Source organism: Squalius cephalus, assembly GCF_949319135.1.
Source record: "Squalius cephalus genome assembly, chromosome: 15".
Taxonomy (NCBI): domain Eukaryota; kingdom Metazoa; phylum Chordata; class Actinopteri; order Cypriniformes; family Leuciscidae; genus Squalius; species Squalius cephalus.
The window spans coordinates 19,039,333-19,065,424 of record NC_137136.1 but is presented as its reverse complement, the minus strand read 5'-3'; the positions used below and the strand labels follow the sequence as shown (position 1 = coordinate 19,065,424).

General features: G+C 37.1%; 2 protein-coding genes and 1 long non-coding RNA gene across 4 annotated transcripts; 1 reads left to right on the top strand and 2 right to left on the bottom strand.

The window, feature by feature from the left end:
* Positions 1–1,925: 1,925 nt before the first annotated feature.
* On the bottom strand, positions 1,926–20,411 carry dedd1 (death effector domain-containing 1). The gene is made up of 7 exons (XM_079893945.1): positions 20,293–20,411; positions 19,679–19,857; positions 18,919–19,403; positions 18,710–18,829; positions 12,171–12,299; positions 3,911–4,298; positions 1,926–3,257 (listed from the first exon to the last, which is right to left on the bottom strand). Exons 3-7 carry the CDS (start codon positions 19,382–19,384, stop codon positions 3,251–3,253), a joined length of 1,110 nt encoding a protein of 369 aa, XP_079750071.1. The 5' UTR covers positions 19,385–19,403; positions 19,679–19,857; positions 20,293–20,411; the 3' UTR covers positions 1,926–3,250.
* Positions 7,312–11,425, bottom strand: LOC307171975. The gene is made up of 2 exons (XR_013823636.1): positions 8,965–11,425; positions 7,312–8,146 (listed from the first exon to the last, which is right to left on the bottom strand). It is a non-coding gene; the product is annotated as an uncharacterized lncRNA (long non-coding RNA).
* Positions 20,412–21,334: 923 nt separating the features above from the next.
* On the top strand, positions 21,335–25,306 carry rabac1 (Rab acceptor 1 (prenylated)). 2 transcript variants are annotated; one of them, XM_079893946.1, is made up of 6 exons: positions 21,335–21,426; positions 23,029–23,109; positions 23,318–23,530; positions 23,798–23,895; positions 24,292–24,393; positions 24,479–25,306. In XM_079893946.1, exons 2-6 carry the CDS (start codon positions 23,039–23,041, stop codon positions 24,565–24,567), a joined length of 573 nt encoding a protein of 190 aa, XP_079750072.1. In that variant the 5' UTR covers positions 21,335–21,426; positions 23,029–23,038; the 3' UTR covers positions 24,568–25,306. The 2 variants fall into 2 exon arrangements, with proteins under 2 accessions (XP_079750072.1, XP_079750073.1); XM_079893947.1 differs by having other exon boundaries at positions 21,348–21,421.
* The last annotated feature ends 786 nt before the right edge of the window (positions 25,307–26,092 follow it).

Genomic DNA, 26,092 nt, shown 5'->3' with positions numbered 1-26,092 from the left:
TTCGCAGGAACACGCGGAGAAACACAAGCAGAGGGAGAGAGGGCTGTCCCATGAATTAAATTAATCAATAAAAAGAAAAGCAAGAGCAAGAAATCATTACAGGCAATAACTCTTTCTCTCCTGCTCGAGCTTGGACGGGTTAAAATAAGATACGACAACTTTAGCGCGAATCGTTTTAACGGAATACAGCCTAACTAACAGAAACATAAGAAAGTAGAAACAAAAATAAGTCGGGGTAAAAAAAATACATAGAACGAGAAAAATGGCGTTAGAGTACGGAAAAGTTATACATATGCAAGATAATAATTTTATGCTGTCAGTTTGTTTACACAACATTACCAGCTTTTCCATCGATGAACGCGTCGGTCTCCGTCACACGCGCGAGCTGCTCGGGCACGAAAAACAGTCGGACACAGCAAAACGGGAGAGAGGGCAGATATTTGGGGTGGGTGGGGGTGTTCTCGTGGGGGGAACAGAAAAGGAATCGGATGAGGAGCCTGAATTTTAAATTAGGGGCGAAAGGTGATGGGGTCGGGTGGAGGGTGTGTGTTCGTGCGCAAATCCTTAATGTGTCTCTCTCGGCCCTCCCTATCTCTAGCGGTTTCCATGACAACGCGTTTGCTGAAAACAAGCAAAACTTGCATTTGTGTGTGCGAGAATGAGAGAAGCAAAAAATTGAAGTGTGTAGGCTAGATTTTAATCAATATTTCACTCTTGTACGTCCTATTCCTTCAGAGGGCCTATGTGTGAGTATATGTTTTGCGTACGCTTGACTAGGAGGACTAGGAGTTAGGCACTAATATAGCTGCCATCTACAGGTGAAGTTAATAATTGCACAGAAAACGCGGCGAAGGCTCGAAGTAGGCCTCTCTCCAAAACACTGCGCTCTAAGCAAATAAGTGTAGACCTACAGTTTAATTTACACCGTATTATTATTTATTAATTTTAAAATTTTCACAATTTCAGCTGTGTTTAATGCTTTGAGCTCCCTTAAAAAGAAAGTTAATGTCAATAGAGATAGGCATGCCTTATTTCTTCAGCACCATGGACAGAGCCCTAACTGAACAGCCCATGGGCACTCCTAAATATCCTTTTTTTCCTGTTCCAATCTAAAAAATATATATTTTATCATCGGTTTTGATCATGGCTTAACGGATAGGGTGATTTTAATAATACTAATAGTTCAAAAGAAAGCATCTTAGCCTGTACATAAATACTATTAGCCACCATTAGTAGATGTTCGTTTTGAAGCAAATTGTAAATGAGTGTAGACTAGAACCTCATGGTGTAAAACCTGTTTGAGACACAGCTGGGATCCAATGGGCACTCTTCGCTTGGTGTTGGTGTAAAATTATTCAAAATCCCAACCATCTGAGTCAGCAAGTGTTTAAACACAGGGAATATATATGTATTATAATATATATGTATTAGTCCAGCAAGCTGCTCCTAACAATAAAAAACACACAAAAAAATAAATAAATAAACAGGATGTGCCCCAGTTATTGATCCTTAAATCCACAAGGGGGTGCAAAAGCATAGAAAACACTATTTAGCAATAACTAAATATTAGTGCATATAGCACTCTAATATTTTAAAAATGTAAACTATGTATATTACCATCATATACTATATAATTATACATGATGCAACTATACACTGTTTGTACACATTATTTAGTCTATATTTTTGTGTCCAATATATTAATATACATTAATATATTATAATCGCTAAATGGTTTAACAAAACGTTTCAGTGATTATGGGCGCTAAAGTACAATTAATCACAGGTGCATAACGTTATTCAAACTAAAACCATAAATTAACTGGAAAATATTTTAAAATAATATAATTTGGCCTTAACATTCCCAAAAGGAATTTAAAAACAGAAATTAAACATATTTTATCACACATTATCAGAGACACAACTATTTTCTGACAGTACTTTATTAAGAATCATATTTACTTAAATGTACATATTCCAAAACAACATCAAGTAATATGTTTAAACAAAAACATGAAAACACAAAAGTGTTCAATTTTCCACTCCCAATTATGACAGGACTGTTCCAAAAATGAATTACCACTAACTACTACTAAACATTTCTCTTTCTGTCATAAAAGTACAAATATAACAAAAAGGGCAACACGTTATAGAAACAGGACCAGAGGTAAGTCTGGTTGTGTGTCAAGGCTGGTGTCAAATCAGCAGTCATCTAATTATAATGATTATAATAATTTTTCTATCTGCAATTTACAAAGGCATCTAAAGGCCCTGATAATCCACGACTTGCTGACCTTGTTTCTGAGACAAACAGCATGGTAACATGGAGTTGTCGGGACAAATGTAGTCTCACAGTGGTGCACACTGTAGAAAGTCTTTGTTGGAATAGATCAGCATGAATCTTTACTCCATCTTGTGGCATTTCCAAATGTTGGCCATGTTGATTGACTGGTCCAGTCAAGTACTGTATACAGGATTTCAAAAGCCATCTATATGTGACTCTTATAAGCAGTACAACAGACCACTCTGAGGAGTTCGGTTACGCAACGTATCCGCCGGCCCGATGGTGGAAGTGTGACTTTGGTCTTCTGATGCATCATTACAAGCCCAAAATCTTAAGAATTAAGTTAGCATTTAATCTTTCAAACCCTTTCAAAACAGGAGATACGCTAAAAAATAAAAATACTTATCTTTTGTTAATTATACATTTAAATGTTTTTTTTTTTGTCATTCTTTTGTGGATTGATTTGTAATTCCTTTGAGTTACAGTACATATTTTTTGTTTATTCCCGTCCTTTCTATCTTTTATCAAAGAAAGAGGTTATTTTACATTTCCCAAACAAAGTTAAACATAACTTGAATTCCAGGGTTCACTGTAGGTCATCACATTTGAAAAATAAATAAATAATCTATACCACCTGGGGCAGAGTAAGTGGTATTCATAGATGCAGAACCTCCCTCCTGTTTTTCTTCTTCTATGGGTGTAGTATTGTGTGTTCGTCCATGTTTAAACTGACCTGCCGTGGAGAGAAACAGCCCCACATCTGAACCTAACCTCTGAACGGTCTGACAGTTTCTGAAGGAAAATGATTCTTGTGTCCAACAAAACGGCTGCCCAGTTTAATCTAGTCTCCTCCAATAGGCTCTCCATCCCAGCAGGGTCACCAACTCTCAATGGGTAATGAAATAAAAAGGCAAAACATCTTCTTCATCCGTCACAACTGAAGGTCCCGTGTGAAAATGACATTTCTCAGGGCCTGTGAAGGAAACATGAGATATCACTTTACACATATGGGAACTTGCAGAACAGCTTTGAAACCAATTCTGTAGACTATGAAGCAAACTAATCAACAAATCCCAACAAAAAAGCCTTTGATTGCAGATGTTATCATATTTGCATTCATAAAAAAATGTATAGCTTTATTTAATGATTTTATACATTCCATAATCATAAAAAGGTAATTAGAGCATGGGGTTTAAACTAAAATAACCATAAAATAACTGTTTTCCATGAAATTAGTTTTTAATAATCAAAATGAATAATAGTCACACAAAAAATTGTAATTAACAAAGTAATGTAACTAATATTCACTAGCCTACATATATTAATGCTATTTTATGTAATACATTTACAGAAATTATGTATTACCACATCTTTCTGTTCCCTGTAAAAATTATTTTGAATATTTATTATAAATAATGCTAATCAAGTAAATTTTAAAAAATGTAAAAAAAAAAAAGGAGATAGGACAAAATTGCTTTCTAACTCCCCCTGGTGGTTACATGTTAATATAGAGGGTGTAGGCTATATAAGAAAATCATACTGTGTCAGCACTAATGTATGATCATTATCGTACCACATGAGTAAAAAAATACACACATTAAAATGCACTTACAAACTCACACTCACCTTTGTGTGTCCCAGTTTGTCCCATTATGTGTCTGGTTGCCAAGCAACAGTTTCCTGCCCTCCTCGTAGTCATCCTGATCCACACTGACAAGCAGCCGGACCCCCTCCTGTCCCGCTGCCCTTTTCAAAGAGTCTGTGATGAAGACCCCTTTCAGTGCCTCGAGCAGAGCCCCGCTCAGGTAGTCTGCCCAAAAAGCATCTAGGTTGGCAAGTTCTGAGAACTTGATATCACAGACAATGGAGCCCAGATCCCGTGCGCGGAGCAGCAGGTTCGCTCGGCTGAACAGTTCAAACTGCCTCTCCAGCGGCTGCTGCTTGTCTGAAGAAACTCCTCCACGAAGGGCCGTCTCATGCTCTGAATACTCCGCACGCACGCGTAGTCTGATATCTGAGAGCGTAAGAGCGTGGGAGACAGAGAAAGAGAGGAGGGTGGGATGAAGGATGGCATGCAAAGGGGCAAAGAAGTTGGATTTGTGAAGATTCGTTTTGAAATTGAAGGGTTTTTTGCAGCAAGGATGGAGAGAAATGAGAAAAACAGCAGCGGAGGAAAGGGGGAGAACACGAGAAATGAAGCAGATCAGTGGGGGGTCAAAAGGAGGGCAGAAATACAGTCATAATGAGACTTGATATTCAGTTTATTTGTTTATACCAAAAAAATAAATAAAATTGGTATAAAAATAACTAAGAATAGCAAGGATTCACACAGATTTGCTTCACGCAAGTTCCTTTGCAGTTTTAAATTTTGAACTTATGGACCAGAATGCACAAAAATCGAACTCCTTGTGATACGGCATCAGCTCCAAGATCTACTTGATAACGGAGGCCAACATCTTCGAAATGTTTAACATTGAGATTTTGGAGTCGATTGACCCAGATTCTTCACTTGTAGTCATTAAGGCTTTTGAAACCAGTAGGCTAGTTCAGGATTTGCACTTAAGGAGGGGGAGATCTAGATCAATTCATCATGTGGTGGCACTCAAATTATTTGCAGGCACACAGGGACTTGGAAACACATTGGTAAAGTCCAACATGTCAACTGAACATAGTACTTGCATATTTGCGGGTCGCAGAGATGTGAGTGAATTATGAAAGCACATAAACTGAGGCCGTTCAGGAAGTTCAGGTGGACTGAAAGCACCTCAAGCTAAATCCAGAGATGGGCTCACATTCAAAGTTTCAGTCGACAGATCTGGTGATATTTATACTTTGATGTGTGCATTTGAATTCTGTAGGGGCCATAATTGATAGGCAGAATGAAGCAGGTTGGCTTTACCAAACAGTGGAGGTAGAACTGATGTCATGCAACAGCACAGGGAACAGAGACGGCAAAATACGATTGGAGTATACATACTGAACCAGAGCTTCGCAGTGATGTCATTTCCTTTCATGTCATTAGCTCAGAGGTCAGAGGAGGAAGTGGACCCATCAATCTTCAGAACATTGCTGCAACACAAATCCAACCTTTCTACAACCAAAGCTCCACCACAAACTCCAACCCATGTTGCGACGTTTACAAAGCAACAGTCAATAAGGAGTAAGCGATGACACTAAATATATTCATTAGTAAAATGAATAAAACATTGTTCAAATGCTTGAATATACTGTATTTATGAAGTTATTGTGAACAGTAGCACTTTAGGATTGATAACTTTGTCCTGGTGTTATTCATAAATTGACTGGGGCTAAATATCCAGACATACACATTCCCTTAATTCTTTAATCAATGCAGGAACAGTATTTACACTACCGTTTGGGGTCAGAAAGACTTATTTTTTTAATAAGAAATAAATAACTTGATTCAGCAAGGACACGTTAAATTGAAGTGGCATTAAAGACTTTTACATTGCCACAAAAAAAGATCAGCACAACAGTTTTCAATATTGATGATAAAATAAGAAAGGTTTCTTGAGCACCGAATCAGCATATTAGAACGATTTCTGAAGGATCATGTGACACTGAAGGCTGGAGTAATTCAGCTTTGACAGTATTAAATGATATTTTAAATTAATTTAAATTGTAATGATATTTCACAACATTACTCTTTAAATAAATTAAATAAATCTTATTGACCCCACATTTTTTGAACAGTAGTGTAATTACAAGATTTGGTAACACTATTTTAAAGTGACTTAGTTACACATTACTACAAGTACTTACTATAGTAATAGGTTTATTAATATTACTCAGTACTTATTTGAGTACGTACAATGTAACTATGTCACCTTATAAAGTGCAACCCAAGATTTTTTTTTTTTTTTTAAATGCAAGTGAGACAAGGATTAATATGAAAGACAGTGTAACTCTTGTGTGAATACTATCCTACTAATGCTTTGGCAATGTAAGTTTTATTTTACCATGCCAATAAAGCTTCTTTTGATCATTATAATTTAAAAAAATAACCATTCACATAATGGCCCTTACTAAATTATACTGTTCAAAGATTACCCATTTCAGATGCAGACTTAACACTTGAGAAGGAAACTACTCCATGATGTGAGGTCAAACCAATTTAGATTTATTACTGACGCTACTAGTACTGTATGTTAAAGGGGTCCTGACATGACAAATCAAATTTATCTTGATCTTTTGTCATATATGAGGTCTTTGTACCATTACAACATCCTGCCAGTTTCATAACTTAAAACGTCCTCCTCATTATAAACGAAGCATTTATTTCAAACTCCAAAAACGACTCGGTTTAGATATTGCGTGATCTGACATCACGATATATTTGCATATGACTGCCGTCAAAGCAAGACATCGACGAATATTTAAACATCATTTCACCATAGGCCACAGCCACTGGCATTCAGCCTCTTAACGGCTGATATTGTGAGCGTTGTGTCACGTCAAAAGCAAATAGAACCCATGATAATCACTGACACTCTCTACACTGGATACAGTGTACAGATGCGCATTCAGTTTCTGACATACTCCACGCGCTTGAGTCTGTCGACAACAGCACAAATGGAAGAGTGAAAGAACGTTTGCTTTGACGCGTCCAGTTTCAACAGATCGTTTGCGTCTCTGTACAGACTTTAGAAGGATCCCAGCGTCGGACACAAGTGGATCGTTTATTTTAATGGTGTCCCAGATCGTGTCAGAGGATTGTGTATTTGTTAAGATGACAGTGTAATGGAGAGTTAAAAAAAAAAACTGAAGCAGACAACTGTATTGGGTGTGACAGCAGCTGCTCAAGTAAATGATTTCATAACGCTTTGTCTGTGAATGTCAAAACACTTACATGTAACAGTGTTGATACGGTTTCCTATGCAATGACGTTAGCCAATCAGAACAGTGGCCTTTACTGGCAAGCCTTAAAGGAGTTGCCCCTTAAAAACTGATCATTTCAGACAAAGGGTCAGAATGAAAATAGAAAATAATAGTTTTTCCAGAAAATGTTTTTTTTTTTTTCGTGCAAAAAACTTTACTAACATCATAAGTGAACCTCAAGGAACATATTAAAATAAAAAATAAAAAATCCATGTCATGACCCCTTTAAAACAAGGATGTAAATTTACTTATTACCGTACAGGAACAACATTACTTATTGTGTGTCAAGTTTAAAAGATCATGGTGGCCCCCCCTCTCAAGAAGGTTCCCAAATTTGTAATGCAGGTTGGAAAGCAGACTCGAAACACAAAACTTCTTTAACGTTCTTTTAAACACAGCACACATTTACAGAGCACTTTTAGTTCCATTAAACAAACATTATCAGAGCTCGTCACAAACACTAATACAGGACAATGGTTTTTCTCACAGAAGGTATATATAATAAGCAGCATAGTGGAGTTTTTTTTGTTAATATATGTAATGCGTCCACTGTAAGCATTATGATTTTTGTGCATTTGTGCATCCCAGAGCATAAAAAAAATAGTAATAAATAACATGAATTCACAAATATTTAGATATTTTGAAAATATATTGTAAATTTCTTCAAAATAAACAAACAATAACTAACTATTTTTCTAAAAAGAAAAGATAAAAGTGCATCATTTTATGGGGTGTTGCTCCATGCGAAGAGCTTCCACACTTATTTCGATCCCTCTTTTCTGCTGAACAACAAACCAAGATGGAGGGAGAGAAACGAGGGCCAAAGGCTGACCGACTGCACACATAAGTCAGGGTCAAGCTTTTCTTTTGACTTTTTTTTTTCTTTCATTCTCTCCCTCTCTTAGTATGTGAGGATGGCCAACTTGTTTTTGTTCCTGACACTTGTGTCAGTCTGTTTTTCAACTGTGGACATAGAGAAAGGAGAGGAAGAGAGAGAGAGAGAAACAAGCAGTTTTGGATGAACGTTGTTGCAATAGTTTTGCTATGTCTCATTTTTTGGTCAAGCAGGCAAAGTTCATACATCATTTCTTGTTTGTGTGCGAGAAAGCAACACTTTCTAATTCATATGGAGACTGCAGGTTCAAACCTCTTGGGTCTAGAATGAGCTTATCAGGCTACTATTTTACTAACTTTACAACCAGTGTCTACTTCAATTCTACAAAATCAAAACACTGGCAAAATTCGATTTAATAAATGAAGGTACCTGTTAACTTTACTTAAAAGTTTAAAGTTTTTAAATATTAAAGTTTCAATGCTGAAAACACATACAAAACACTGGTATGGGTCTAAACAAGAACTGTTGGGTCATTTTCCTCAGAACTGCTCCAACAAAGGTTCACAGAGGAGTTTTTTGAAGACAAAACATCGCAAAACCGAGCTTTGCCGCAGAGTTTGGCCAACGACTGTAGAATGGCTTGTTTTGAACATAGATTACACTGAAAACAGAGTAATTTCATGTCATGTAATGGTGTAATATAGGCAAATTAGCATGGACTCCCAGAAATTTCCAAGGAATTTTTCATGAATTCTTTGAGTCAGTTCTGTGAAACACTGAGGCCAACAACCCCTCCAGAGAGGATTTTGTTCCTATTTTTTCCCAAATCTAGTTCATCGTAACATGTAACTGGGGAAGTGGACATTAACAACTGAAAACTGACATTTGAACACAGAGTATTAGATTCACCCCTCCTCCTATGCGAGTTAGGAAGGGGGTTCTTTACCTTAGGACATGGACCAGGCGCGTGAGTTAAAGCACACACATGTCTTGACTGTGTATGATCGGACAGAGCGGACAGCACACACTTGTTTTTGTTGTGAGCTCTGTCTCTTTCACTCTGTCCATTCTCCTGCTTTTTCTACTCATTCTTGAGTCAACCTGCCAAGATCAAATGCGGAGTCAACACAGCAAACAGCATGTTCAGCTAGTTCAGGAGTAAAACAAAGGTGAAAGTTCAAAGGTCATTCATGGCATAGCAGAACTTGTTGTCTGAGATAATCTGAATAACAAGCATCTCCATTGTGGATCTCATAGTCAATAGAGAGCATTCAAATTTACATGTAACCATTTGAGATTGAAGGTTGGTTTATGAACATTGTATAGGTCAAAAAAGCTCACAGTGCAGTGTAAAGTAAGCTAATGTTTAAGGGAGAGGTAAGGTAAGTTAGGGCACAAAGGATTCTCAACTCACTAAACAAAAGGTCAGTGCAGAAAGTAGATTAGCTTTTGCTGCATCAAAGCTCAGTTACAGAGGGGAGAGGATCAATGCTTTAAATAAGAAGTGGAATGACAATAACCAGTGTTTTACTGGATAAGAGACACCAGGAAATACAGGCTGATGCATTCTCAGTCTCAAAGGCCCAATATTCAATAATCTCTTTAAGACATTTCATTCAGGCACACCACAGGAGTTATTAACACAGAAAACTGCTTATCCAAAGGAAAAAGAAAAGGAACAGAAAAAGGGATAGAGAAGTTGATGAGAAATGTGATAGAAATAAAAGCAAAGAATGTGAGTGTACTTTTCTGTCTGAAAATCGAACCATGAAGGAAGCAGGGGGATTGAAGCAAGTCTAAAGCATAATTGAAACATTGTCTTGTGCACACAAATGATCACAACTACAATAGACCTTAGTCAGGTTAGATGCCATATTTAATTTAAGGCGGATGAAAACAAGGCTGTGAGAGTTACGGTCTTTACAATGGTACGCACTGTATAGGTCCTAGATCATATAAGATTCCCTACTCAACTTTTAAAACTGTTATTTGGAGTTTTTGTCTACTGAGGGTTTTTTTTCTCCGAATGACATTTCATTGGCTGAAACAATGTTATGTTGTTAAACAAAAGTATAATCCATCGTACGCATTGTACTTCTCTCCCTCGCAGCCTTGTTTTCATTCCTGTCAAAAGTTAAATGTGGCACTACCCTGACTATTGGGTACAAAAATTCAATCAGTGACCAAATCTTAATTATACAATCTTGTTTCTGAGAAAGTAATGTTAAAAAAAATAACTGTTTCTGTAATTTTGATTCTTCAATGAATATGTTAACCATTAAGCAATCCTGTGCTGCACCAAATTACTGTTTTATAGAGGTCTGCAATCCTCACGTTTTGAATTGCTGAATACGGATGCAGGAGGGAAGATACTGATATATGTGCAGGAAGCAGGAGAAAGCGTGGGCCCCCGCAATATATAATTATCTAATAATAACAGCATCTAGAAGTCTGCAACTGGAGATCTGGAGAGTCGTGTGTGTGGAAATTGGGGAAAATAGCCTATAGACACCAGCACGAGACAGAATCTAACCAGACCGTGACTGAAAAATCCTACGGGCTTTTGCGGGCGGGAACGGGACAAAGTGTGAACGTATCGGGCGGGAGCGGGATAAAATCTAACAAATTTTTTAAGGAAAAATCCTTCGGGACCGGGATCCAAAAATCCATCCCGCGCAGACCTCTACTGTATTACTTTTGATTGATAAGAACAACTGCTACTAGGATAATAAGTACATAACAGACTATAATCAAAAACATTACAACTTTGGATTTGCTTGTTGCCTTTAGCAAAAGCAAAATGCTTTGAGCAGAAGACATGGAAGCAAGGAAATAAGCAGGTTCAATTGAGGGTTTAAGAACCCCCTGCAGCGCACGTAATGAGAAAGGTTACCAGAGCCATGCAGTCTTTGTACAAGCAGATATAAAGGGTCAATAAGCATCTGTAACAGTAGAGTGAAACTGACCAGTACTGCGCATCTTGGTGCAATGAGGCAGACAAAGAACGTGTCTAGAGTCTGACTCACACACGTTTGAAAAAACAAGATGGCACCCTTATGCATGAATTAGGATATTTGAGTAAACGTAACATAACAACTCATCCACATTTTTATACTTTTATCCCTTTAAAATCAATGATCACAATAGATGAAATAATCTATTGAGTTTTTAATAGAGTTCCCAGATTTTCATTTACATTTTGAAAGTGTGAGGTTCGGTGTGTGGCTCATGCATCAGACATATATTTTGAAAGAATCCACACATTTAAAGATGGTGAAAATCTGATTTCTGTCAAAAATCAACAACATATATTTATATTTTTAGTAACACCAGAAGATGCACTGTGAAGCCAAAGATGAAAAGTGTTGAAAGGAGGCAAAATCATGCAGATAAAATGATTATAGGATATGTATCTGCACCGTTACGAAGAAAAAACTACCTATTATAGTGACAAAAATAAATAATAAATTACTGCAAAATTGCCATTGACATGAGCATCTCTATTAAACGTCATCATGAGACATTCAGCTCCCACAAGGGCATTATACAGGAAAACTTGTTCGGTTTTTAATGCTTTACAGCAAATTGGAGCATGAGGTAAATTGGGGCCATTGGTATTTTGAGACTTGAATGTCCCAGAAAAACAGTCCTTGCAGAAAATAAATGCCTCACACAATGCCTTCTTTCCTAACAAATGGTTTGGTATTCCTTACCTACTGTGCCATTATTGCCACTCAGTGTGTCTCATGTGCTCTGTTCTGAAGAGATTTTAGCAATGCCCTGATGGCAGGACAGCTCCCATCTAGCAAAAGCATAAAGAGGCTTTGGTGTGAGCAGCCTTTGAGTCCAGTCAGAATGAAACTCAAAGTGATAATAGTGCAGTGTGCAGGGAATTCATAAAGGGATGAATGGAGATGACATACGTTTAACATTGACCTATTGTGTGACGGTTTGACACTTTCATTCTGACAGCATTAGAGGTTCAGGCACTAATGAATGAATGATTGGTTAATTATAAACTGTTGAGGTCTAAAGTGTTTTATAGATACTGTAAAATCAAACAAAAGGAGAGAGAAATGAAAAGGCAAAGAGATTCATATATTCAAAGAATGCTGGTAAGAGAGATTAAAATGTAAAAAAAAGTGCTCTTACCGCAGGTCACTTTGTTGGGTGTTGGTTGAAGCTGGATTACAGGCTTTCCCCCAGATTTTCTTCTCCAATGGTGACCTCTACCTCGCTTCCGTCGGACAGGGGTGGTTGTTGTCTGAGAAGAGCCTGCCCCTGACACAGGTATGACAACAGATTAATACACATGATAACTAGGGCTAGGTACCCTTGGACCTGTAGCACAGAGCCCAAAACCCCTCGTGCCAGAAGCTTCGCAGCGCTTCACTAAAGCAGGGTGCACACTGTGCGATTTATTAATGTCCTTTACGATTGTTCCTTGTCAGACTGTACAAACATGATCCTCACTGTAAGCCTTCACACTGTAAGATCTCAGTTGTCATTGATGTCAGACTGTACGACAGTCAAGACGCGTTAAAAAACGGACACGCAAGAAAATTCAGATTCAGACTTTTAAATCATCAATCAATGACACGTACGTTCACAGTGAACTACATTACACGCGGGATTGAAATGGTGGCTACAAAGAAGGGATGTGACGGTGAAGATAGTTTCCCACTGGTTAATCGAAGTGTGACAACACCGGTAATACCGGTATCACCGGCGGGGACTTTAAAATCGCTAATTTGAAAGCAAAACTAAAATGCGCACATCCGCACGGTCATTCATAATGGTGCGGAGCAGAGCGATCGTTTTCAAATAATTCCTACTATAGGAATGAACTGAAAACGCTCGCTCTGTTCTGCACACTCCGCGCCCGTGGACACGCACCGTTATGAATGCCCATGCGGCTGTGCGCATTTTAGTTTTGATTACAAATTAGCGCCAATTCGGGGGTGGATTGCTTGAATGGTGAGTTTATTAGTCTATTATTCTTAATGAAAAACACAACAACAAAACGGTACAATGACAAATTAGCTTAAATAGGCGATTTTACATTTCGCTTTGACACCAAATATTCTGCAATCATCTTATTAGTCAGCTCCTCACTCTCATGATAAATGAAATCTGACTCCTGTTGCTGATCTGTGCTGTGACTCTCGTTCGGCTCACGATTTATTAAGCAGACACTTTTTACAGTTTTTAATTGTAGTGTCTCTTCTCTAACTGAACTAAATGATTTTATAAAAATAAAAATAAATCATATTGACTGTGGGGGGTGGTGCTGCGGTGGGCAAGTGATGTAACTGAACTTGCTTCTGAACACCGGTAACACCGAATATCGTAGCAAGCCTACTACAAAGAAATCTTTAATGTTAATTTTGGTCATGACTTTTCTTGAAAAACGAAGACAATTTGACGGTCATCATAGGAGAAGTCTCACTGCAGGACTGCGAGTCAAAACTCGTGATCTCGGTTTGAAACAAAAAAAAAATCGTGATTCTCAATTTATCCAGAATCGTGCAGCTCTACAGCATGGTAAATTCAATTCATTTCAGTCAATCAGTTCAAACTAGGATTGTCAAAAGTACCAGTACTTTTGTACCAAGTCAGTACTGAAATTTAAAAAATGTGACGATACCAGCATTTCTGCAGTAACGAGCAGGCGAGCAATAGTTATATTCGGTACCCGCTGGTAAGCGGCTGCTTTTAAACACTCCCGTTTGTATCTGTGTAAGCACTCTGTGAAGAGAGCCAAAGGTTTCTATTTACAATGTTTTTTTGCAGCAATGATCATTGAAGCCAATCACAAACATATTTATTGAGCGTGCCTCTGGCCAATCAGAGGTGTTTAAGTTAGTCAGAATCCGCTTAACACTACTCAAAACATTGGAGTTTTCATTCACTGCACGCTTTTTTTTTGCAGGAGTGTAGATCTCAGTTGAGCAGGCACTGAATGTAACCAAGTGATTGACTGCTTCAGTGATTATAAAATTGCATTTATTGACAATGACAATCATAGCAGCAGACGAAATTAAACAATCTGATACTGTAAGTAAAAATAGATGTGCATCAAGTCTTAGAATGTAAATGCAAACCAATAGACATGTCACTTGTTCTATGTAAGGTGTTTCTTTGTCCATTTTATTAAAGGGGTGGTATAATGCCCTTTTAAAAGATGTAAAATAAATCTCTGATGTTCCCAGAGTGTGTGTGTAAAGTTTTAGCTCAAAATACCCCACAAATAATTTTATATAGCATGTTAAAGTTGTTCATTTGAGGGTTAGCAAAAACACTCCATTTTGTGTCTGGCCCTTTAAATGCAAATATGCTGCTGCTCCCGACACAAACGGGGAAACAAGAGCTTGTATGTTAGCAGCTCCGATTACCTCACGCAGAAACACACTAAAATGACAGAAACTATTCTGCCTTTTATGTTTAAACGGAGTCAGACAAAGATGGAGAGACTCAAGAAGAAGTGACAACACGTAGAATGCAACAGGACGTCTCTGAATGGTTAGTTGATGAATTTATGTTGCTGATGTGGAGTTAACTATCTTCAATTAGCATATTCTGTCATGATAATCTATAAATCGCTCATATAGGAACTGTTGTGAGATGCACACAGAGTGACTTTCTATTGCATGAGAAAAGATGGATGCTACAGTTTGAGCTGACTCACAACAACTCTTCCTCTTCTCAACATGGACTGCGTGTTCCCAGGGGCGGGGTTTATGTAAATTTTAGGGTTGGTGATGTCACTAAACCATGAGGAATGTTGTGTAGTCCATACCAGCCGTTTGTTGTAGTCCTTAAAAACGATTTCTTTAAAAGCAAATATCTCCCTTTGCTTTGAACTTTGAGCGTTGTAACTTTGCAGATGTTGTTTATGCTCAAAAAGCAACATTACACACTAACTAAAGATAGAAAAGTGAAATCATACTCAACCACCCCTTTAAAAATTTTCACTTGATCTTTTTATTAAAAAAAGCCTTAAACGTACAATATGTAATTTTTTTTATGTAAATGTGCTCACCTGTTTAATAAAGTACATGTAGGAGCGGTCGAAATCTCGGACGTGGAGCTCTTGGCATCTCGAAAACACCGCGCTGATATTGATTCTCGTTTTAGTTCTCCTTTTTTATCCAAAGTCTGCTTGCCATGGTCCGTAATGTTTGAACGAAACAACAACAGCGTGCAGATAGACATTACGAACTACACAGTTGTCCATGTCTGTCACCTTGGTTACTATCAGAGGGCTCTGGTTACAATGGCAGCACGAGCGGAAACCAGGGAGAATGCGGATATGACGCCATTGACGGCGACAAAACGGAAATAAAGAAACGGTACGTGTCTTTGAATTAAATTACAAATTTCTCCTGGTTTGAAAGTTGTTGGAAACAGTCGGGATAATGTAAGTACACAACTAAAAAAAATATGTAACATAGATATAGTGATTTTTGCTATTTTTAAAGCAAAAAAATGACATATTGTACATTTTAAAAGGCTATTTTATTTTAAAAAAAGTTATTTAAAAATGCAACAGCGTTTCATATACATTTTCGATGCAGTGTACAAATGCGAACAGCTGTGCATTTATTTGTGCATTAAATTTTAGCTGTCAAAGGACATGTATGTATTTGTGTGATTTACGGTGATCTTATAAAACATGTATAATATATCTTAGTTTTGTTGAGTGTAATGGTGAATTGCAGCGTGAATTTTTGGGAAGCTTTGATGCTTTTAACTCCATGAGAGCAAAATAAAACCTTTGTTGTGATGTCAGTCTCCCCTCTTCCCCCTCAGCTCCTTAGCTTACTTTGAAGCTAAGGAGCCTTTTTCAAAACTGTATTGAGGATGAACTGGTGCTGAAACAGGGGGTTTCATGACACTTTAAAGGGTTAGTTCACCCAAAAATAAAAATTCTTTCATTAATTTCTCACCCTCATGTTGTTCCAAACCCATAAGTCTTTTGTTCATCTTCTGAAAGTAAATGAAGATATTTTTAATAAAATTTGAGAGCTTTCTGTCCCTCTATTGGCAGCTATGCAAAAACCACTTTGATGCTATAAAAAGTTCATCAAGAGATCATAAAACTAATCCATATGAATTAAGTGATTTAGTCCAAATTTTCTGAAGAGACATGATCGCTTTATATAATGAACAGATTGAATTTAGACTTTTATTCAATTATAAACATTCATCAACGCACACATCAAGCTCATGTATGTTTGCTTGACGTGCAAGAACCAATGAGGTTCATTCTTGTGTGTAACGCAGCACATTTGAGCTTCTGCAAGAACCAATTAGGTTCATTCTTTTGTGTTACACGGCACTAGAGATGCACCGATCAGATACTTAGTATCGTATCGGCTCCGATAATACTGCCATTCTTGGCCGGATCGGGTATCGGTGAGACGAGACCGATCCAAATCCGATATTGTACGTATACTATTCTGTGTTATTGTTAAGCCCCACAAAAGGCACAAAAACATTATAAAGCACCATAAAGTTTTCATGCACTATATTATAAGTGTTCTGAAGCCATTCTATAGTATAATGTGTGGTCGAAATGAATATTTAAGTCATTAAATTCAAGTTCACGTAAACTCTTCCATCCGCTGCAGCTGTCAGTCATTCTCCATTCAGCGTTAAAACAGTGCGTCGCGTTCGGTTACGACAGTCAACACGATGAAACTCTCTCCAAGATGATTCAATGTTACTATTATTATACTTGATCTGTAGATAAAGGGTCTATGGTTTCGCATAAAACAACTTTATCTTGCTGGACTTTATTGCTGTACCTTAATCATGTTACTTTCTACCGGGTGTCTGTTAGATCACAACACAGAGTAGAGAGCACAGTACTGTTCACGCGCACAGTAACTGAAATTTAAAACTGTTAAAAGAAAAGGCTCAATAAACTATTGCATAGATAGATACTGTATAATACACTACGCATCAATATGTCTTTCCTTTGAAACGAAAGTCTTACGGGTTTGGGACAACACGTGGGTGCTTAAATGATGACAGAATTTTTGGCTGAACTAACCCTTTAAAACTATAACGTAGACTCACTGTATTCCGGACACTTAGCACAGTAAAAAGTCCCGTAAGATATAAATCCGCGGAAGGATAAACCTGATTGGCTCGTCTGTCTCTGGGGACATGCCTTCCACACGTTTCAAAGTTTGATTGACACATTTTGGACTAATCATTTTGGAGAAATCTTGAAAAAACTGCCGGGAGACGCAGTGTCCGGATTACCGTTAGAACTCACTGTGTTCCGGACAGCGGAAAATATCTACTCACTGTGTTTCGGACAGGAAAGAAGGAGTCATTTCTAATATAAAACACATACATTTTAACAACTATAAGTTGGTAAAATAATGATATTAATCTGCATATGTTGTATATTTATTATTTATAAGCGTCTAACACTCTTTTAATCGACGATTGATCATGTGAAGCACATGGCAGTCCAAAATGGTGATGCACAACTGAAAACTGACATCGATAACATTAATTCTAATGTTAACTTTATATTTAAGAATTTTATATTTGAGTTCTTTTACTTATGGCTTTAAGTGTTTTTAAAGCATTAATGTTTTTTTTTTTTTAACAGGCGAGGAGAGAGGCCAGGACACAGCAGGGAAAGGGGGAAACCTGACCTAGTTTTTTGTTTGTTTTTTATGTTATTAAAAAATTCCTTTTATAAAATGGTCTAGATTCATTTTTATTGGGTCCTCAAATAACTTAATGTTATAGAAAGTATGATTAACCTTACTTTTATGGCTTATAAGTAACGTTAACTTAAACATATTAACTTAATGGCTTGAAATGTTGTTAAATTGCATGTTATTATAATGCGTGCTGTCCTAACTTAACCAGATAACGTGAAATTACACAGATGTTTGGAAATGACCTTTAAAACAGCATTTAACATGAACGTTAATAAATTTAGCTTGAGGTGTTTAAATGAGGGTGCAGTGATGCGCCGCTGCCACTCAAATTCATGTCGACAAAATGGCTCATTGAACGTGTATATCCCTTAAAAAAGTACAAATATTTGCAAATTGTAACTCAATTATTTTATAAGACCATAAGAATGTTTTTTTGTGTGTCATTTTCTGGTGGGTGATCATGGGTAATCCTGTTTTAAGAGCCGAGGTATTCTCCCCTCTTCATTTTGTCCTGCCGGAAAACCCTCCCCCCGCCATTTTCTGAACAGTCATTGGTGTACGTTAGAAATTCACGTTAATTTCTTTGAAACGACTGGCTCTGGAAACACAGGGTTGGTCGGAATCGAAAGAGGAGGAGGCAAAGATAACACGGATATATATAGATGCCGTGACCTGGAAGTGTTTATTTATAGGATTTGCGGAAAAGTTCAAGTGTCCGGAATACCGTGATGTCCGGAATACAGTGAGTCTACGTTACTAGTGTATTGTTATACTGATACATATAAATGACAACGATTAAATATTATTCTTTAATGTTTTCATTTGGCTAAAGAGTGTGGAAAATATGCCTTTTAACTTGATTAAACTTTTTTAATCAACTTGCCAACAACAGCTGTTTTATTATATATATTATATTAGACCTTCAAATAGGCTGAAAAACAGAGACAAAATCTTTTAACAAACTTTAATAAATGAATGTGCTGAGCTGTCATTTCTGCTCACCTGCTCTCCACTGGTGGTCTTGTGTGTTTTCAAAGGATGGTATATCTGTGTTTGGGCTGATTTGTGTGTCCCGTCTGGTATCCACCTCTGGGTAGTCTATCTTCTCTCGCTCTGGAGACACTAACAGCACAGGTTACACATCAGTATCTGGCCATAAACATTACTGTTGTACTACTACAGTATAAAGTAGTTTTAAACCTGATACTCACCTGTTCTTCTCTTCTTTTGTGAGACAAAGGGCAAAACATCATGCCGTGTCAGAATCCGCAGCAACTGCAATAGAGGTCTGAGGTTTCCCTCGCTCAAGTACCCTCGCCTCTCCAACTCCAACAGCAGTTCAACGCCACTCTTGGGTCGGTGGCGACAGGCGATGGGGCACGGCTCATTCTGCGGCTGTATTTTTCGCCATGTATTCAGAAGCCGGGGACATGGAGAATTACCCTGTGGCGATCCATCAGGCCCTGGAGGTAAATCTTCAGTCCATCCCTCTGGATCAAGGGGATGTTTTCCAGGATAGGTTTCATCAAGGAGAAAGGACAAAACCTCGACATCACTCTCTGTGAGTTGGGAGCCCACGATTTCAAAGATCTCATGGAGGGACAGCATCCCATAGTAGCTCATGCACTCAGTCTCCTCCCAGTACAGGGAATATCTTGTGCATTGCGCTGAAGCCATGATAAATGTCTAAATGTGCCTGGTCAAGAAGAACACAAGAAGAACAAGAGTGGGTTATTATATAATTAAAGGTTTAAAAAATGACATACTGATTAAAACACGCAAACAGACCGGATTTCAAAATTATAAAAGAACAGCGCTGAGCGGTTAAACAATCTCGCTAAACATCACATATGTTAGCCTAAGAGCTAGCTTTCAGGATCGATTTTGGATTAAAATAGCAGTTCTATAAAACATTCAAATGCAATTTTTGTGTCTCCATTTGGTACAAAAACAACATAGAAAGATATTTACCCGTTCGTAGTGGAAACAGCGCTGTTATTTTGTTTCGAACAGCGTTTCTGTGGCGACCCGCCCTCAGTCAGTCCGTCCCTCAGCAGCTCCAACCGCTGTCAAATGTTCCTCTCTTACAGCGTCACGTGCTCTTCTTATGTAACCTCACGTTTGAGATAAGAGAACAGAAGACCTAAAGCCTAAGTGAAAAAAAGACGTTCAGTTATGTTTAACTACTAAATCTACAAAACACCGTTCAATTCTATGAACGAATAATATGGTTGAGACTACGTTCAATTGTTTGTGTTTGCTGCGTCAGCTGACATTCCTGCAGCTGACTGACTTCCGCCTCTACTAGATTTTTCCTTCAGCTGACCTGACATCACACTGCACCAAAAACACTCGATGTAAAATTCAACAAAACACACACGCGCGCACAAGAAACATGTTACATACTACACACAGCCACATAAGTGCACTTGTTATCAACATCATCGTATATTAGCGCCCGGAAGGAATTTTGTTGTTGTTGTTGTTGTTGTTGTTTTTTAACAAGGTTTTCTCTATCAGTTTGTTTTGTTCATATTTTGCTGTATGAATAAAACACGCATATTTTAGGTCCGAAAAAATCTTACCTGTACCAAACTATTTATCTGGATTGTGATTATAATCTTCAAACCCTTCAAATACCACCCACTACTCAACTGGAACAAAAACACTCGAGCGTCAGCCAGTTTTGTGGACCGATTTCCGCACAGTCGCAGATCGTCATATGTGTATTAGGAGGAAAATCGCTCGCATATGTTTTGTAGATCGAGGCTTTAAGTCAACAAACCGTTCACGTGCCACGTTTATGAGATATCATGCGCAGAATGTCGCCATATTGGGAAGGGAAAATTAGAAACCCAAAAGAGAGTCGAAATGAAGCTCTTCAGAAACAGTCCATGGGTCCCCTCTTTTTTTTTTTTTAGCAAAATAATTTATGTGAATTACTTTACTCATACTTTAGTTTTGTTTTTACAAAATAAATTACACACAACCATTCCTAGACTAGAATTGTTATTTTTTTTAAACGTAGGCTGCGGACAAGTTACTTGTACAACGGTTGTCAAACACGCAAACTTACGTCCTTGTGGTAGTTGTAACTAAGGCAGCAACGTTTCATTAATTTACGTTCACAAAAAGTATGGCAGTGTGTAATTTATGTTGTAAAACATAACGTCCTCTTCTATCCACAGAACGTAATTCATACATTTTAAACATCTGTTGAAATAGTTCTCCCAAAATTTTTAATTCTGTCATAATTTACTCACCATAAAGTCGTTCCAAAACCGTATGAGTTTCTTTCTTCTGTTGAACACAAAATAAGAAATTGTAAAGAATGTTGGTTATCCAGACTAGTTAGTGCACTGACTAGTATTTTTTCCTTCTCTAAGGGTGCCGTCAACTGTCTGGTTTATTAAATTATTAGCCTTCCTAGCTGGCCTCATAATTTATAACAGACATATAATATTAATATTAAAATTATAAGTGTAGTATAAAGCAATATAATATACCATATAAATAATAATTCATCATCATTGTGTGAAGAATATCGCTTCTTTATCCGCCTTGTTGGTTTTGTCCATGTGTCACTAGGTGGCAGTCATTAGTTCGACTCGTGTTTACGTCTACAGAAGAAGATCGTACACGTCACTGACTGCTGCTGCTGGCTAACCACATCATATCCGCCGTGCATCAACACACTGAACACATCTATAGAAAGTACTGTGAGTATGAATTTTGTTTTTTTGATTTATTTGCCTCTCAGTGCTCTATTTTTAGCAGTATCTAAATTCACTGTCGCTTCTCAAAGCTCACTTTTATAACATTTGTCATAGTTGAGGGTAAATCAGCGTTATTTAAGAGAGCGCTTGTTAGTTTCCGTCACAGATTTGATAAACAAACTTTGGGGAGTGTTTTTGTACCAACCCGTCAAAAATATCATGTTGTTAAATGGTATAATGTCGTAATTTCATATGTTTTGGACAAATCTGACGGAATGCAGAAGCTTAACAAACTTGTTCATCCGGATTCTCTCTCGTTGTGGACGCGGTGTCTATGTCTGTACCAGCCCATGAGTGACATCGGTTTTCCATTAGCTCACTATGGAATTCAAGACATTTATAACTTGCTGGACAGTTAATGCAAAGTGTTTTTTGGAGAATGGAGAATATATATATATTTTTTTCTCATATTTTGCAAATATATATATTTTTTGTGCCTCTTAATATGTGCTATACATTTTTCGCCCTGAAATGAACTAGGTCTCCTGCTGCTTTGATGACTACAGTAATGTAGTAATATGATAGTATAATAACTACAATATGGCAAATATGCTGAAAATATTTGTAATGAGCAAAGTGACGGACCCCTCATTAGAGAAGAGTCCCAGATTGTCCTCTATACATTTTTTGTTATTTTTTATTTATGAATACGAATCACATAAACTAAATGGTCCATTACCTTGTTCCATTAAGATTTATACAAAATGTTTTATTAAGCTCTTTTACTCATTTACAATTCTTAATTCATAATATTAATAATATGTTAGGATTATTCAATTCAATTTGCTGGAATTTTACTATTTATTGAAATGCTATATTGAAAAAAAGTACATCTCAGAGCACCTATATGGTGTACTGCCATATAGTCAGTGTTCGTTGTAATTAATGACTGTAATTTAATTACTTTTCCCTTGAAAAAGTAAAGAAAGGGATTACTCTTAGTTTTTTCTGTAATTTAATTACAGTTACTTCTGATGTAAGTGCGTTAAATATGTAAAATTTTATTCTGTTTAGTCTGTTATTTTGATGTTAAATCCACTAATGTTTTTATAGTTCAATAATTCTGTACAAAACAATAGTGGATTTAACATCAAAATGTAACATCTAATGTTAAAATGTATGTTTTAATGTAAACTTCTCCATTTAAATACTTAAGTCAGTTCAAGAAATTTTTACAATTTTATTCATTTTTATTTGAAAAAACATTCATTTCAGTGTCATTTACATCCTTGATCCTTGTATTGTTCAACTGATCAAGGTTGATATGGGATTTTGAAAGTAATTCAAAATAAATAATACAATTCCTTTTAGAGAGAGTAATTAGTACAATAATCTAATTGCACTGTTGAAGATGTAATTAGTAGCTAGTAATTCATTACTTTTTTACAGTAACTTAACCAACACCGTATATATACACTAATGTAGTGTACCTGTATAGTATATGTAGTGGTTCTTAACTACATTGGAAATTAACTAGATACTTTTGACAGTTAAAGTAGTAATATATTCCTGTTAGGCTGTTAATTAAGATCTGTGTGCTATTAGACACGTTAATATGGATGGAAAAGCAAGTGACCCCTTTAGCAGTGAGGCAGAACAGCTTCCTGGGACAGGAGTAATAGGGAGGTAAGTCTATCACCATTTAAATACAATCAGAAATTTCTTTTCATTTCACTTGTTTGTCATTATATTAAATTGCACATGGTCAAATGTGGTGTTTTATGAGTTGTTACTAGCCTTGACTGTGTTTTATGATTTTTTGTTTTTTTTATGATTATATTATATTATATTATTACTCCGGTAATACTATTTTCCTGTCTGTCTGGGTTATCAGGCTCTGGCTGCCCAAAGGTCTGTCTGGTAGTGTGATTAAGGATTGGGTGGACCGCAGGCGGAAGTCCATCCGTCCGTGGGCCAGCTTTGTAGACCAGCGCAAGTTCTCCAAACCTCGGAATTTTGGGGAGCTGTGCCAGCGTGTGGTGAGGAACCTGAACACCTATCACAGCAACTACACCTTCATCTTCATGGGACTCATCCTCTATTGCATGTAAGGAACTGCTCACTGAAATCATCTTGAATTTTGCATGCAAATGAGGCAACTTCTTCAAATGACATAAAAGCCTCCACTGTAATGGAAATAAAGACGCTCAACAAGCCTCTGTTCTTATGTACACAACATGGGTGTGTGTGTGTTTAAGTTTCCCTGAAGGTCCACATTCTAGAAGGCGTTTAACAGAATAAACATTCACAGGAAGCTTTAAGGTGTTCACATAAATTGCTGATTAACAGTTTTCTTTGTGCTTTTCTCCTTCAGTATCAGTTCCCCGATGCTCTTGATTGCTTTGGGAGTGTTTGCTGGTGCCTTCTATATAATCCACTTGAAAACACTGGAAAAGAAGCTGGTTGTTTTTGGTAAGAGAGTGTTTAGTAGTATATAAGGCTATATGAGGATACATCGACTACATTAATCCAGATACATTTTTTTTTTTTTTTACAAAGTTTTTTGAAGACGCTCTCCCAAGTGGATACATTTGAAAATGCAGTGTTCGTGTTGTTGTGGGGACTTTGAGCGTTTCAGACATTTTAGTGTGGACAGGAAACTTTTGAAAAAGGCTTGAAAACACTAGTGTGAACAGAAAGCATTTTGAAATGAAAATGTCATTTTTAAATATATCTGGATTAATGCAGAAGTAACCTGAATTACGTCATTTGATTTGTTTGCTTAAAGTGCTAGAGTGCTGAATATTTGATGTTATGATGCAAGTGCTCTAATGATCTAATGAGTAAACTGTCATTTCTTTCTCTCAGGTCGTGAGTTGACTCAGGGACACCAGTTAGGTTTAGCAGGAGGGGTTTCCTTCCCTGTGTTCTGGCTCGCAGGGGCAGGATCTGCCGTGTTCTGGGTACTAGGTGAGTTTTTCACCTTCATCTCATTGCACTTCTGTGTTTTTTCCCCAAACAGTCTTTCTGAAACTCTCCGACTCTTTTTATTCAGGTGCTACACTAGCTGTCATCGGGTCTCATGCAGGCTTCCGTGAGCTGGAGTCGTCTGACGTGGATGAGCTGCTCATGGAACCTGTTTAACCCTCTCACCTTTGACCTTTTTGCTCATGTTAACCGAAAATGTCTTGCCTCGTCATTTACATGGCCACATATTGGTTGCACTAATTTGACAATATTAATTTACACACGGATTGGCCAGCGAAGAAGTAAAGACTGTTAAACTGAAATCACCCAAGACGGATCAAGCACATTAAAAGACCTCAGATGCCTTTACTGGTACCTATTGGATATCATGATCATTTGTTACATTATTTATTTCCAAAATATCCTCAAAGCACAAGCTAAATGCACTGTGACCCAAAGCAAAAAAATGCAGTTTAGTTGTAAAAACTATTTCAAGCTATACTATCCTTCAAGGAACAGTTCACCCAAACCTGATGCTAGCTAATGTTATGCTAGCTCATCCAGAATAGTGGGGAAAAAACCTGGCAACAAGAATGTACTGATTTGACATTTTCTTTGATATATAGGGTACCAGTCATTACACGATCATTTGTCTTAGGCTATACTTAGCTCATAAGTTGTTACATCAGTCTTGCTAGGACATTTACCGCATGCATGATTTAATGACAGCATACCTGAGCAAGGATAGTCTATTATTGCTATTCAATGTAATCAATGCCAATATACCTACTGGAAGATTTTTTTTATATATATATATTCTCATTTTATGGAAATGTTTGTTTGTCTTTTATTTCACAACTTCCTTCTGTTGTGTCAATGAATGGGAAGTGCAATAAAATGCTCAGCCTGTACCATACCTTTAAGTCTATTATCTATTTAATGGTTACTCATGGGAAAGTAACTTGACTTATTGCCTCGTTTCATCTTTTGTGTCCTCTCTTTTTTTCACATCACACAAATTTGACTTTCATGACCTGTTTTTATGACAACAGGCCACTGACAGTCCATCTCATTTTTAAGTTGCCATAGTGATGACCTTGAGTGCAATCTTCCTCTCCGTTTAAACACTGCGGCAAGAGCAGCGATCGATATTCCATTACAGCAGTGCAGCAAGGATGGAGGGAGGGAGGAAGAGGAGCACTGCAGTGAGCCCATAGTGTTCTCCCAAGGGACATTATGAATGTGTGTGTGTGTGTTGGGCAGCCCACTTTTGCAAGTCAGTAGTTTGCAGTGACAAATGTATGATGAATGCTGCGGTCAGCAGATTTCAGTCACTCTCTTCTGTGGCTGAAGATGAGTCTTGTTTGCAATCATTGAGAGAAATAGATCAAATTGTGGTGGTGTATTTTGTTGATTTTGATTATGTTCATGATTGGGCTCCAAGTAACCAAAATTATGTACGTGTAAAAAATATATTTTTTATTAATTTAAAAACATATTTTTTAATTAATTTGAAAAGTATATATTTTTTCATGTTATTCTTATTTAATCAATAACCGTAAGCAGAAGGTTTAGCCCATTAGTTCTATCACAAAGAACAACTGGATGAATGTTATAGGAAAATAGAATACAATATAGAAAAATATAATAAAATAAAAAAGGAATGCTCTATAAAGTTGTTTTAATATTTTATATAGTATCA

Bases quoted from the DNA above. Each gene is read 5' to 3' on its own strand.
- dedd1 (XM_079893945.1), bottom strand. From the start codon at position 19,384: ATGGCTTCAGCGCAATGCACAAGATATTCCCTGTACTGGGAGGAGACT. The intron at 18,830-18,918 runs GTGAGTATCAGG...CTGTGCTGTTAG, and splicing joins ACAAAAGAAGAGAAGAACAG to TGTCTCCAGAGCGAGAGAAG. The intron at 12,300-18,709 runs GTGAGCAGAAAT...TACCTGTGTCAG, and splicing joins AGACCACCAGTGGAGAGCAG to GGGCAGGCTCTTCTCAGACA.
- rabac1 (XM_079893946.1), top strand. From the start codon at position 23,039: ATGGATGGAAAAGCAAGTGACCCCTTTAGCAGTGAGGCAGAACAGCTT. The intron at 23,896-24,291 runs GTAAGAGAGTGT...TCTTTCTCTCAG, and splicing joins AAAGAAGCTGGTTGTTTTTG to GTCGTGAGTTGACTCAGGGA. The intron at 24,394-24,478 runs GTGAGTTTTTCA...CTTTTTATTCAG, and splicing joins TGCCGTGTTCTGGGTACTAG to GTGCTACACTAGCTGTCATC.